The sequence below is a fragment of the Acanthochromis polyacanthus genome, chromosome 19 (assembly GCF_021347895.1).
Source record: "Acanthochromis polyacanthus isolate Apoly-LR-REF ecotype Palm Island chromosome 19, KAUST_Apoly_ChrSc, whole genome shotgun sequence".
Classification (NCBI taxonomy): Eukaryota; Metazoa; Chordata; class Actinopteri; family Pomacentridae; genus Acanthochromis; species Acanthochromis polyacanthus.
In genome coordinates this window covers 9,226,296-9,239,559 of record NC_067131.1, presented here as the reverse complement: position 1 = coordinate 9,239,559, position 13,264 = coordinate 9,226,296, and the positions used below count along the sequence as shown (strand labels likewise).

Below are 13,264 nucleotides of genomic sequence, written 5' to 3'. Positions count from 1 at the left end.
AAAATATTTTTTGGTGGTTGTAAATGAGGACAACAGGAGGGTTAAATAGTAATGAAATACAAAAACAAAATAGCATCTGGAGATTTTTTTTTTAATCAAAAGCCTTTATTGAATTGTTCGAGTGCTGTGCGTTGTCTTTTGACTGTAACATGAACTGTGGGGTAGTTATTGCAATTATTGAAGTCAAAACTGCCATTTAAATGACATAAAAACACATTGTTTTTAATCACTGTAACATGGAGTGACATGAGTTCAGGTAGCAAGGTTTTAGCTACAATCACATATTCCCTCTAAGATTTTAGCTAACTATACAACAACACTGTATCCGAGTGTTGCCTTAGAAAGCCTGTAAATGGTAGTTTTCACTCGGTGTCCTATAGTTTCATAGCCAGGGTGAGACCATCTCCCACTGTGAGCATGCTCAGGGTAACTCGAGCATCTCTAAGCAGCTTCTTGTTCAGCTTGTCGATGGCCACAGTATCTTCATCGCCTGCCGGATCCAGCACCTTTCCACCCCACAGCACCTGCAGCACCACCAAAGATAGTCTGTTTAGAAGAATTGTCAGAACTAAAATTAACATTTGTCTCCATTGATTCCCTTACATTGTCGATTGCAATGAGGCCTCCTTTTCTCAACAGCAGCAGACACTTTTCGTAATAGTTGTCATAGTTAACTTTGTCTGCATCAATGAAGGCGAAGTCGAATGTTTCAGCCTGGCCAGAAGACAAGAGCTCATCTAAAAGAAAACAGAATGATAAATTAGGTTTGTTGAACATCTCCATCACAAAGTATTGGAGCCATCATCCAGCATCTGTCTACTGACAGCCGACAGTATCCATCTGCTAGATAAGAAACTATTTGGAAAGACCTCAGATTTTTAAATGGCTAATAAAGCAAATAAAATTGTCGAAAATTCTTAGTCCTCCAACAAAAAAATAAGAAAAATAACTTATGAATGAATCTGAAATAAACTACACTCAACAAAAATATAAACTTTTGTTTTTGCTCCCATTTTTTATGAGATGAACTCAAAGATCTAAAACTTTTTCCACATACACAATAACACCATTTATTGTTCACAAATCTGTCTAAATCTGTGATAGTGAGCACTTCTCCTTTGCTGAGATAATCCATCCCACCTCACAGGTGTGCCATATCAAGATGCTGATTAGACACCATGATTAGTGCACAGGTGTACTTTAGACTACAATAAAAGGTTACTCTGAAAGGTGCAGTTTTGTTTTATTGGGGTGCACACCTCTTGATTTTTTTGTTGAGTGTATTTTGGAATTTATGTTAAACCAAGACATTTGTACAACAAATTGTAACATATTTCATTTACCTGTTTAAGTGACATTTATCCATGTCTAAAAATTATTTCTCTTTTAGCAGAGAAAATTTCATGAGTCACAAATCAGTTACTCAAACAATGCTTTCCAGCTAAAACAGATTTCCTAATTTCATCACCAAACTTTCTTATACTTGAGCAAATGGAAATACAAGGAGTTCCACTGTATTTTTGATGATAAATCTGTGTTGATCATACACTTTTGTAACTTTTTGGGCACCAATTTCTGCCATTTGTTGTATCAATTTATGGTGGAAATGTAAAAGACAATTCAGGCACAAGTTGATTCAAAATAAAAATTAATACAATAGAACTGAATTACCATTTTTACAGAAAACATTCAGAGGTTGTATGGGCTCCTATTAGATATACTGGATAATAAAGTAATAAATAAAATTCAAACTTAAACTTCAGGTAAAGCATGGGCCACGTGACGCTCATTACGTCTTCGGTGATTTCCGTCTTCCTCACTCGGTTATTTCGTCACATTGCGGGGAAATAATTCACACTTAAGTCTTAACAGACCACGAAGGACGACGAGAAGAGACTAAAGAAGATGTCTTTGGTTGGACAAATGGAGTGAAGGTACCAAAACTTAGTTAGCCGTTAGCTTCTGTTGTTTAGCCTCCGCTCTGGTGTTTGTAGCTGTGTCAGTTAGCATCCGGTTAGCTTAGCCGTGTGCTAATTTATACCCGACACAAAACATGTCAAAGTGAAGGTCCTGCTTTTATATGCGTCTTGGTTCACGGTTGTGGTCAAACTAAACGAAATGACGTCAAAATGTCTGCCGTGAAAAAGCTCCACCTTTGCTTCTCAAATAGGAAATTGACAGCTCTATAACTAACTAATAATTTAGAACAGGTGCGTCAAACTTCTTTTACATACAACCTAATTTGATCTCAAGTGGGCCGGATCAGTAAAATGACAGCATAATAACCTATTAACAACTCCAAATTTCCCCCCTTTGTTTTAGAGCAAAAAAGTGCATTCCGGAAATGTTCACATTTAATTTAACTATATTTTTAAGAAAACATATAAGATAAGAAAGCCTTATTATCATTGTACGCTGTACAATGACGTTCTCCCTTTTAAACATACAAGATAAATAAGTTAGGAAAATAAAATAAGAATAAAAAATGTCAAAATAGTGGCGTAAAAAATGTAAATACAAATCTTTACAAAAAATCTGCAAGTGGCAGTATACGTAAAACATAAGAACAGAACATTGCAAAAGTGACAGTTGACACTGTGGCACAACATTTTAAATGACCTGAAGTTTTCTACGAAAAATATATTTTGTAAAAGTTCAGTTTCAACAATATTATTTTTCAGTTTATCATTTACACATTACAACTTACAGATCAGAGTATGTTCACCAAAGCACAAAACATTTAGTCACAAGTATCTGGAACTGAACAATAAAGTATTTTACTTTATGATCAAAACAAATTTAACTGTCTTACATTGAGCTTGACCACTGTATTCTAATTTAGTCAGTTTATTCCTAGCCAGGGTACACAGGTAGTTATTTTAATAATGACAAAACAATGAAAAATGCCGGCTAATAACTTCACACACATAAAAATATGTGTGTGAAGTTATTAGCAATGCAGTTAAGGGAAGCTTTATAGAAGCAAGCAAAACAAGGAGGATAACTCTGATGGCACCACTGCATTGTGCTCAAATTACAGTTCAAAGGCAGGAGACCCTGCACCAGCCGTGTCAAGTATGTCAGGCATTAAAGTAGACTACTGGAAGTGTACTTAGTTGGAGGTGATGGGGTTTTTGTTGCTGTTTTTTTAAAAGTACAGCTCGTCTCGCAAGGGCAGCCACCCTTCTCAGCAGACAAATAGAGGTGGCAAGAGGCCCAGGTGTCGACAAAATGGCATGGCTTGGTACACCTGCACGCAAGTCACAAGGAGAGTGATGGAGGGCAAGGGGCTCCATTATCAGGGGATATGAAAGTCTACAATTCTATAGTTTCATTTGCTTTTATCCAAAGCGACATACATCTAAGACTAGATGCAACACAAGGATCTACTCAGGAGAAAACAGCCTGGATAAAGTGCCATAAAACAAGTTAAAGCGTGACAGGACCTTGTTGCCTACAAGCAGTGTGGGAAGTAGTAGTTTCCCCCCCCCCCCCCCCCCCCCTTTCTTTTTATTTGCATTCTGTCAAGTGCAAAGGTGTTCAGTGAAGAGCTGGGTCTTTAGTGGTTTCTTAAAAACTGAGAGGGATTCTGCAGATCGAACAGAGTTTTGTAACTTGTTCCACCACTGGGGAACCACAGAATAGAAAAGTCTAGATATCGACCTTAGGCCCTGTTGTGGCGGTTGTATCGGGCACCTTTTGAGGGAGTGTAGACCTGAAGGACAGAGTTCAGGTAGGAGGGAACTGTCTGTCTGTTATTAGTCATAGACGGAGCAAGCTTTGGGTTTGTTCATGAGGCCAAACTTTGCGTATTTGTCATGTGTTTTCAGGGCGCTTTGCAGCTGATGTCTTTAAATGTAACATCCTATTGAACAACTTTAACACATTAAGCTACAGAGACCACAGGCACTAATAATGATTAGAGTTCCAGTCTTCAAGCTGCTTGGAATGTAGAGTTAAGATTTTGTAATATGGCCAGAAGAATTCAGAAAGTTCAACTTGTTGAACCATTTGAAACAAGGTTGTTGATCGTCTCTTAAAGAGAGATGCTTGACAAATCTTACCTTTAAATGTAACTGACACATTAGTTTAACGCTTAAGGTAGTGTTGTCTTCATGAAATTAAACACAGCGAAAGATTTTAGATTTAAGAAGTTCATTTAATTAAACTTTAGCAATCTGCCCTTTTACTGAAGTCTGTGACCTCAAACTTATGTAAAACTATGTCTACAGCATATCTGACATATTAAAAAAAACAGTTGAGAGAAAAAAGAGATGTAAAGCATTACCAAGAGTTTTCAATGCAGGTTGAAGACGTAGATCAATTTTTTTCTCGACTCCGGCCTGTTAACAGAATGAAACAAGAATATTTTTCAGAGATAAAGTGGAGCAGATAAGTTGTCTAACAGATGAGAATATTAAGGTTTGTAGGTGTATTTACATGCATGACATGCATGTATTTTTGAGTCCGTTATGTACACATGATGTGTGCAATAACCCAGGTTTGGTCTTTTCTGGATTCATGAACCAAATAAAACATTATGATATTGGCCTGGAAGCAGCTGGCTGTAGGGGAAGAGAAGTCATGTCAGACATTGTGTGCTTGCAAAGCAGGTAGCAATCAGCAATTATTGATTGTGACCAACGAGAATAAACATCTCATAATTAAGTACTAAAGAATTGTTTATGCAAATCAATTCTCAGATTTTTTTTCATTAGTGTGTCTTTGCTTTACTTTTATATGAATATTGAATAATCATAATTGCATTAAGCCAATAATTTGCCTGATCAATCATTTAGCCTGTGTAAATAATTCAAATCTAAATTTTTGACAGTTCAAGAAATCCCCCAGCAGATACTCACATTTGAAAGGCTGGGGCCAGCAAATGATTATCATTTTTACTTGTTAAGCGACTTCAGTGATTAAACAATCATTGAAACTCTTGTTGACTATTTTTTCATTGCTGAACTGATCTTTTCAGACAGCACTGTGAAAAGATTTGTGTCTTTTATTACACAAAGGACTAACAGACTGTGAAGTCTGCTCCACATGCAGATGCAAAGATGTCACACAGAACTACAGTATGTCTGTTACCTGCGTTGTATGATAATCCTCTGCACTGATCAGCACTTTGCAACATGGGAATGATATAATAATATTACACATCATATTTAAACCCCACAGTGTTCTATTTTGTGTGTCGTGTAATGAAACATAGATGTGAATTGTACCTCTTTCCAGAACGGTTTGCCAATGTTGGTGTATTCTTCACTGACATCACATGCTATCACAACTCCATCTTCAGGCAATGCCAGTGCTATGTTCAGGGTGTTGTAACCTGTGTACACTCCTGGAAATGCAAGAAGGTGACACTCAAGTCAGCATTACACAGATCCAGATGAACTTTTTTACATTGGCAGCACTGTTGTGCCTAACTTTTTCATTTAACTGCACCTGCAAATAAGATGCCTCCAGAATTTTTCCACTTCAGATTATACAATTTAAGCACTACCTGTTTTGTCAGAATTTTGGTCAGTTTTAAACATGTCATATCAAATGCCTTTACGAGAGTTCCCTCTATCCAGCTTTCTCCAGGATAGTATATGACTGCATTTGCTGTACATGTAACCAGATTACTAATCAGCTTTTTTCATGTGTGCATGTGCCGGAGAGTGGGGGTTGTACTGTGTCAGTGCTGCAGTGGGATAAAAGGAGATTACTGATAGCAGGGATCCGATCTTGTCTTTAAAGTAATTTGATTCCACTTTACATGTTTGTTCTTAGTTTCAAAGACAAAGAATTCCATCATAATGAAATCACACATCTTCTGGTCCAGCTTATAAAGCCGACAGGATTCCTGATAAAACAAGATATCAAGCCAAAAACCTCAGACATCTGTGTAGCGTTTTGGTGCATCAAAACCTGAGCGTAAGTTTAAAGAAACTGCATATATCTAGTAAGAGAACTATTATAGTTAAGTAATAAAACTTCTATTGAGAAACACAGAAGTTGCAAAAAAATGTGAACCAAAAAGACCAACTTTCAAAGAATGCCTGAAACTAGGTGGCCTCTTTAGGAGTGAATAAGTCAGCTTGTTGCTCCACCAAAAATAGACTTTTAAGAAGCACTATTTTTAAATATATGTCAGGTGACACTTAAAAGAAGCAAGCTATTTTTCTGTAAAATTGAAAGGAGTCAAATTACGACAGTGAATGCAGACGAAAGGTGAATGCAGGTCAAGTTTGACAGTGAATGCAGGTGGAATTTCTCCTTGTGACTTGGTTTCTTGTCTGTGTTGAAAGGTACCTGATGTCTGAACATGTAAATGAGAGTTGAACCTCAAACTGAACATGATGTTAAATCTGACCCTCTTACCAATCTCGATTGCCTTCTTGGCTTTTATTAGTTTTGTCAAATTGGCCATGAACTGCGACTGCTCACAGGCAACCATCATCATATTCATGGAGTCCTCCATTGTCCTCTGAAAACAAAGAGTGGAAACCAGTTGCATAAATTTCACGTATTACACCGTGAAACCTGATTAGGTCTTATAATATTGAGTGCTTAATTGCACCAGAACACATGCCGTGTTCCAGACACTGAGGCCTCCTTACCAGTCTGAGCTTCTGCAGGACTGGATGCTCCCTCATGGAGTGATTGAGAACATACTGCATCAGCGGGTTGTCTTTTGCCTCACAGTGACTTTTGGAGATGCTCATCCTGCACAATTTCTTTCTCCCTGAGGGCAAACATGAGCCATGAAACAATTATAAAGATCTTAAGAGCACGATGATGTCAGGGGGACTTACCAGCCAGCATATACATTTTTCAGGAAACAGAACTCAGATGTAATTAATGTGTAGTAGTTATTTGATTTAGATCGGATCAAACTTAAATGATCTCAGTGGGGAAATGGAATTATTGCACCAGCAGCCACAAGTTCGGATAAAGAAATTAATGCTGGAAATTGTAATGGAATATACACCGATCAGCCATAACAGTAAAACCATTGGCAAGTCTGTTAAAATGCAGTTTTCTGCCTGGAAACCTTGGGTGTTGGCATTCATCTGGATGTTACTTTGAGACACGCAATTTACCTTAACATGGACCAAAAAGGGCTAACTGTGTAGCTTAACATTTTTGTGGTAATATAATGACACATGAAGTGACCTCTATGTCCTCATGTTCCCTGTAGTTCCACTAGTGTTTGTACTCCTCACTTGAAAGAGTCCCTTTGCTTTGCAGTTTTTATTTATTTATTTTTTTACTGCCATAATCGCAGAAGTTGCAATATAAAGTAAACACACCAAAAAGGACTTTGTACTTGGCGGCTCTGTACTGGGTGATAGCATGTGCCACTATATAAACTTGATGTACTACATAATACTGTTTGATGTGAAGAACAGAACTGACATTATCGTGTATAATTCTTTGAAATTCAACTTTTAATAGGTATGTTTTTCTGGCCATGTAATATCCTGGTAATGCACATGGATAAATGCTTAGCTAGCTGGTGTATGATGCAATAGTAGCTCAAAATCTTGAGAGTCTGGGTGCAGTAGTTGTTTCCATAATCTCTCATTCATTCATTCACAGCCGTCAATTTATCACTTGCATTGTTATCTTGTAATAAATAGCATGCCTGCCAAGCAGAAAGTCAACAGCATAAAAAACACAACAATGGAAGTATATTAACGTGTCACATAGACAAAACCTAGGGGAGAATATTTACTGCCCTCGTTTAGAAAAATATAGTGCTGAAAAGAACATTTAATATTTATATTTTCCAGATGATGTCACATATATATCTGTGTCCAGCACCTAAAACTGATCACATGGGTGTAGAGCTGAAGGATTTAGTGAAAAAATATTGAAATTCGATCTGATTTGCGATATAATTTTGTATATAATGTGATGGAGCGTTACCACATGACATACGATGAATTTATAAATTTATTTATGAATTTATGAAATCATTGACATGACGCTGCGTTTTGCTAATTGTATTGTTTTAAATTGGAATTTGACTTGAAATGATTAGCTGTTCAGTCCTACTGGAGATTAGTGTCTTACAATAGAGGAGTCTGACTATAAAAACACTACAATGTGTTAACTTTTCAGTGCTGTAGAAAGTAAATTCCCTCAAGTGGCATCCCCAAAAGTAAATCCAGCATTGTCAATGGTAGCTACAATCCCGGTTGTGGTTAACCTTTGTATACAATATTTGTCCTATTGAAGTAAGGCTAGAAAATATCTGTGATATTTGAAATCAAGCCTCAGTGTGATATTCACTGTGTAATAGATTTAACACTACTATTATGGCACGAACTACCATCACAAGTGTGACTGTCACACAAGGAGGACGGTATGGATTTGTAAAATCAGACACATGACGGTTTCAGACTACAATCTTTGCAGTTTGCTATTGCAGCGCTTCAAATTACTGCTTTGATTTGTTTAGATCGATCAGTTGTTCAAGATTGTTGCATATTTTTGTGAGAATATCTACTGCCTACTGCTCTTTACCCAAACAAGTAAAAAACATGTCATCTGCTTTCTGATTTGTGAAAACTTATGACAGATGGTTTCAAAACATCTGGGTAATTTTCTACTTAGTTAAGAGGTGGTGTTTAGCCCTGGTGTACTTTGAAACTTAGTTTCATTTGTAAAAACTGAAAAAAGAAATTACAAATGACTTCACATAGTTTTCCTTCTCGGTGCAGACTCTAATCTGTATAAAAGCACCATAACTAGACTAAACAAACACGAGCCCTTGGAATGTATTTTCCTTCTAACTTGCACCTCTACATCATATTACATTCACTCTAATACTGTAAAGCTCAAATCACGCATTTTTATATCTCGAATCACACATTTTTATATCTCGAACACTACAGCCCTTACCAAACAAATAGCCGGCGACAAATACAGCCCCAAGTGTGATGGTGCCAACCAGTGCCTCTCTGGAAACGTTACGATAAGACATTACTACAACGACAACTAATATCCCACGATTAAAATGAGCGCAGCTGAAGCTCTTCCGCGTTCACGGAGCGCTCTACCGTAATACCGAGAGAAAAGGCGACACGATCCGGGCTGACAAAACAGACGCTGTCAGCCCGGAGACACTTTCTGCTGCGTTTACATCTCCACACCGTTCGTTCAGCTATCATGTGACTGTCGTGTTTAGCAAGGACGCTACGAGGAAACTGTAAATCAGCGCGAATAACGAAGACTAGTCGCACGGAAAAAGCGTGACAATACATACTTAATACGCCCTAAGAGCTAATCCCCATCAAAAGTCTGATCCACCGAGTGAAGTCATATGTCGCTGCAAACCTTTGCATGAAAACAGGAACTCACTCAAGTTTCGTGTAACAGACTGGCCTGCAGGGTGTGAGACGGCGAATAAAAGAATTGCTGATTTAACGAACCTTATAAACATGCTTAGTCATGTATGCATAATGACGGTCATCTGACCTGCTGCAGCACACAGGATAGGACTGAATTACAACCGCCCACTGTCCGATATACGGTTGCATGTGAACACAACACCCTTTCATTGGAAGATATCAGGAGATATTGCAAAGATTACGTTAAGAGTGTAACTGATCAGTGCTCTACTAGAGTAAAAGTGTCAATATCACCACTTATATTGAAGCTATTCACGGTTTACAATTCTACAATTCTACAATTTCATTTAGCAGACGCTTTTGTCCAAAGCGACGTACAACACAAGCAAGAATTCAGACATAAGGAAAAACCTGCAGTAAGTGCAAAAAGTGCTTAGTTGTGGTTTAGTTAATTAAAAGTGCAGAGATGTCATCAACAAAATCTTTTATAGCTTTACAGTCTGTTGTAATATTGCAAATGCCTTCATTTAACTTAGTTTCCTTCTTTTTTGTATTAATGTTAATTTATTTTGTTATTTAAGTGTAATCAAATCTAAAATGTTAGAATATTTGTCTGCAGTTTTTGTCAGTGTAGCACGGAGGTTTCTACAACTGCATTTCATTGTACAATCCTGTATTGTAGAAAGTCAATAAAACTGAGCCTTGAATGTGTTTAACTTCTTAATTCAGATAAATTTAGTTTGGCAACTAAAAATATTTGACTAGTCGATTCCAAAAGATTAACTGGTGACTATTTTTATAATCTAGTATTGTTTGTTGAAGCCACTTATCTGCAGTCTTAATGTGTAAAATAAAAACTAAGAGATGTTAGATTAATGTTAGAGTATCAAGTACAGCATTTCCCTTTGCAGTGTAGTGAAACAAAATAGTACTACCCAAAATACAATATGTCAAAAGTATACTTAAGTGAAGTAGCCTGCTTGAGTTGTAGCTTTCAAGTAGTACTACTTATATATATATATACAGTGCATCCGGAAAGTATTCACAGCGCGTTACCTTTTCCACATTTTGTTATGTTACAGTCTTATACCAAATCGGATTCAATTCATTTTTTCCCTTAAAATTCTACACACAACACCCCATAATGACAACATGAAAAAAGTTTTTTTGAGATTCTTGAAAATTTATTAAAAATAAAAAACTAAGAGACCACATGTACATAAGTATTCACAGCCTTTGCTTAATACTTTGTTGATGCACCTTTGGCAGCAATTACAGCCTCAAGTCTTTTTGAATATGATGCCACAAGCTTGGCACACCTATCTTTGGGCAGTTTTGCCCATTCCTCTTTGCAACACCTCTCAAGCTCCATCAAGTTGGATGGGGAGCGCCGGTGCACAGCCATTTTCAGATCTCTCCAGAGATGCTCAATTGGATTCAAGTCCGGGCTCTGGCTGGGCCACTCAAGGACATTCACAGAGTTGTCCTGAAGCCACTTCTTTGCTATCTTGGCTGTGTGCTTAGGGTCGTTGTCCTGCTGAAAGATGAACCGCCGCCCCAGTTTGAGGTCAAGAGCGCTCTGGAGCAGGTTTTCATCCAGGATGTCTCTGTACATTGCTGCATTCATCTTCCCCTCTATCTTGACTAGTTTCCCAGTTCCTGCTGCTGAAAAACATCCCCACAGCATGATGCTACCGCCACCATGCTTCACTGTAGGGATGGTATTGGCCTGGTGATGAGCAGTGCCTGGTTTCCTCCAAACAAAACGCCTAGCATTCACACCAAAGAGTTCAATCTTTGTCTCATCAGACCAGAGAATTTTTTTGCTGATGGTCTGAGAGTCCTTCAGGTGCCTTTTGGCAAACTCCAGGCGGGCTGCCATGTGCCTTTTACTAAGAAGTGGCTTCCGTCTGGCCACTCTACCAAACAGGCCTGATTTGTGGATTGCTGCAGAGATGGTTGTCCTTCTGGAAGGTTCTCCTCTCTCCACAGAGGAACGCTGGAGCTCTGACAAAGTGACCATGGGGTTCTTAGTCACCTCTCTGACTAAGGCCCTTCTACCCCGATTGCTCAGTTTAGATGGCCGGCCGGCTCTAGGAAGAGTCCTGGTGGTTCCAAATGTCTTCCATTTACGGATGATGGAGGCCACCGTGCTCATTGGGACCTTCAAAGCAGCAGAAATTTTTCTGTACCCTTCCCCAGACTTGTGCCTCGTCACAATCCTGTTTCGGAGGTCTACAGACAATTCCTTTGACTTCATGCTTGGTTTATGCTCTGACATGCACTGCCAACTGTGGAACCTTATATAGACAGGTGTGTGCCTTTCCAAATCATGTCCAATCAACTGAATTTGCCACAGGTGGACTCCAATTAAGCAGTAGAAGCGTCTCAAGGATGATCAGTGGAAACAGGATGCACATGAGCTCCATTTAGAGCTTCATGGCAAAGGCTGTGAATACTTATGTACATGTAATTTCTTTGTTTTTTATTTTTAATAAATTTGCAAGACTCTCAAAAAAACTTTTTTCATTTTGTCATTATGGGGTGTTATGTGTAGAATTTTAAGGGAAAAAAATAATTGAATCCGATTTGGAATAAGGCTGTAACATAACAAAATGTGGAAAAAGTGAAACGCTGTGAATACTTTCTGGATGCACTGTATATATATAATTTTACAAAATCAAAAATCTTGGAAGAATTTGTACTTTTGTGCTCCATTCACTATTAAATACTGTAAAAGCTATAAAGTTGTATTGTGTAGGAGGATATATCTGCATGTTACTGTTTGATCTTATATTGTGTTATGATAATACATTTAGTGCTGCAACAATCAGTTGATTAGTTGAGCCAGAAAAATTATAAAAAAATTAGCTGATAACTATTTTGATGTCCAATTCATATTTCTTTTAAATGGAATAATTATTAGAGGCAGGTCAGTTTAACATGTAAATATAATTTATCTGCCACCTTATTTTGCAATGTACGACTTTCAGTTGTCAGATTAATGTGGAAAAATACAAAATGCAACTATTTCCCCTGGTATAATGAAACACAAGTAGAAAATTGTATAAAAATGGAAATGTGAGACTATGACATGTCAGAGTTGTCATCAAGAACAGTCACCTGCTTGAGTAAAGTTTTATCTGACATCTAAATTATGACACAGAATCATTCTTGCAAAGGTAAGAATATTTGACAAATTGAACATTTTGTTAATAGCTGATAAAAGTGTTCAAATTTTATTGTGTAATAAAATAGATACGCAGATGGTAGCCCCTTGAATGTAAAAACATTAAACAGTATCAGTGGACTTTGATAAGGTCCCTGTGAGGCCGCTATTACAAAGTCTGTCAGAATTGTTAATGCGTGACATTATTACTGGCAGTGACTTCCATTAACATGAATACAAACTCACACTCTTGCTGTATCACTGAGTGTACAAATCTAGCAAGTATGATGAATAAGCTGGCATGAGATGTTTCCACCTTGAACAAACACTTTAAATCCATTCACACATTGTTCTCATATGCTCCCCTGATGTAAAGAAGAAGAAACGCAATACAAGTGTTCTGGTCCACTGGTGCAGTGTTAGTTTGTGGGGCTGAGGCCATTTTATTGTTACCATCTTTTGATCTAATAACACAAAATCTCTGATAAGATTTGTTACAATGAACTATATCTCCTCCAACAAAGAAGATTAGATTAATTCTTCAAGTTAGATATTGCTGTTGGTTTTAGAATAAATCTCAACTTTGAACCACATTTTAATCTTGAAGTTGAGCTACTTGAGAATTTATGTCAAGATATCTACCACTCATCATCTTTAGTTATGGTTTTGACCTTCAATTCCAAGTTACATCTAATCTCTTGAGTCATTGTGAATCCTGCTGTATAAATAGTAAATTATTTTC

At 37.5% G+C, this 13,264-nt stretch overlaps 1 protein-coding gene and 1 long non-coding RNA gene across 6 annotated transcripts in view; one reads left to right on the top strand and one right to left on the bottom strand.

Annotated features, from left to right (window-relative positions):
- Positions 1–195: 195 nt before the first annotated feature.
- Positions 196–9,504, bottom strand: LOC110954272 (catechol O-methyltransferase domain-containing protein 1). 4 transcript variants are annotated; one of them, XM_022198743.2, is made up of 7 exons: positions 9,364–9,504; positions 6,615–6,739; positions 6,376–6,481; positions 5,232–5,350; positions 4,289–4,343; positions 604–737; positions 196–524 (listed from the first exon to the last, which is right to left on the bottom strand). In XM_022198743.2, exons 1-7 carry the CDS (start codon positions 9,443–9,445, stop codon positions 375–377), a joined length of 771 nt encoding a protein of 256 aa, XP_022054435.1. In that variant the 5' UTR covers positions 9,446–9,504; the 3' UTR covers positions 196–374. The 4 variants fall into 4 exon arrangements, with proteins under 4 accessions (XP_022054435.1, XP_022054433.1, XP_051795373.1 ...); XM_022198741.2 differs by having other exon boundaries at positions 9,340–9,460; XM_051939413.1 differs by having other exon boundaries at positions 9,435–9,454.
- The window catches only part of LOC110954274 (uncharacterized), a 34,128-nt gene continuing 22,685 nt past the window's right edge, over positions 1,822–13,264 (top strand). Inside the window, exon 1 of one of the 2 annotated variants that reach the window (XR_007937944.1) lies at positions 1,822–1,934. This is a non-coding gene — a long non-coding RNA (uncharacterized LOC110954274). Of the gene's footprint in view, positions 1,935–9,504; positions 9,770–13,264 lie in introns of those variants that run through there. The other variant, XR_002595915.2, reaches the window with a different exon arrangement.

Excerpts from the sequence above, each read along its gene's own strand:
- LOC110954272 (XM_022198741.2), bottom strand. The coding sequence starts at position 9,445 with ATGTTTATAAGGTTCGTTAAATCAGCAATTCTTTTATTCGCCGTCTCA. Across the intron at positions 4,344-5,231 it reads GCAAACCGTTCTGGAAAGAG|GCCGGAGTCGAGAAAAAAAT; the intron begins GTACAATTCACA and ends TTCTGTTAACAG. Across the intron at positions 738-4,288 it reads ACCTGCATTGAAAACTCTTG|ATGAGCTCTTGTCTTCTGGC; the intron begins GTAATGCTTTAC and ends GTTTTCTTTTAG.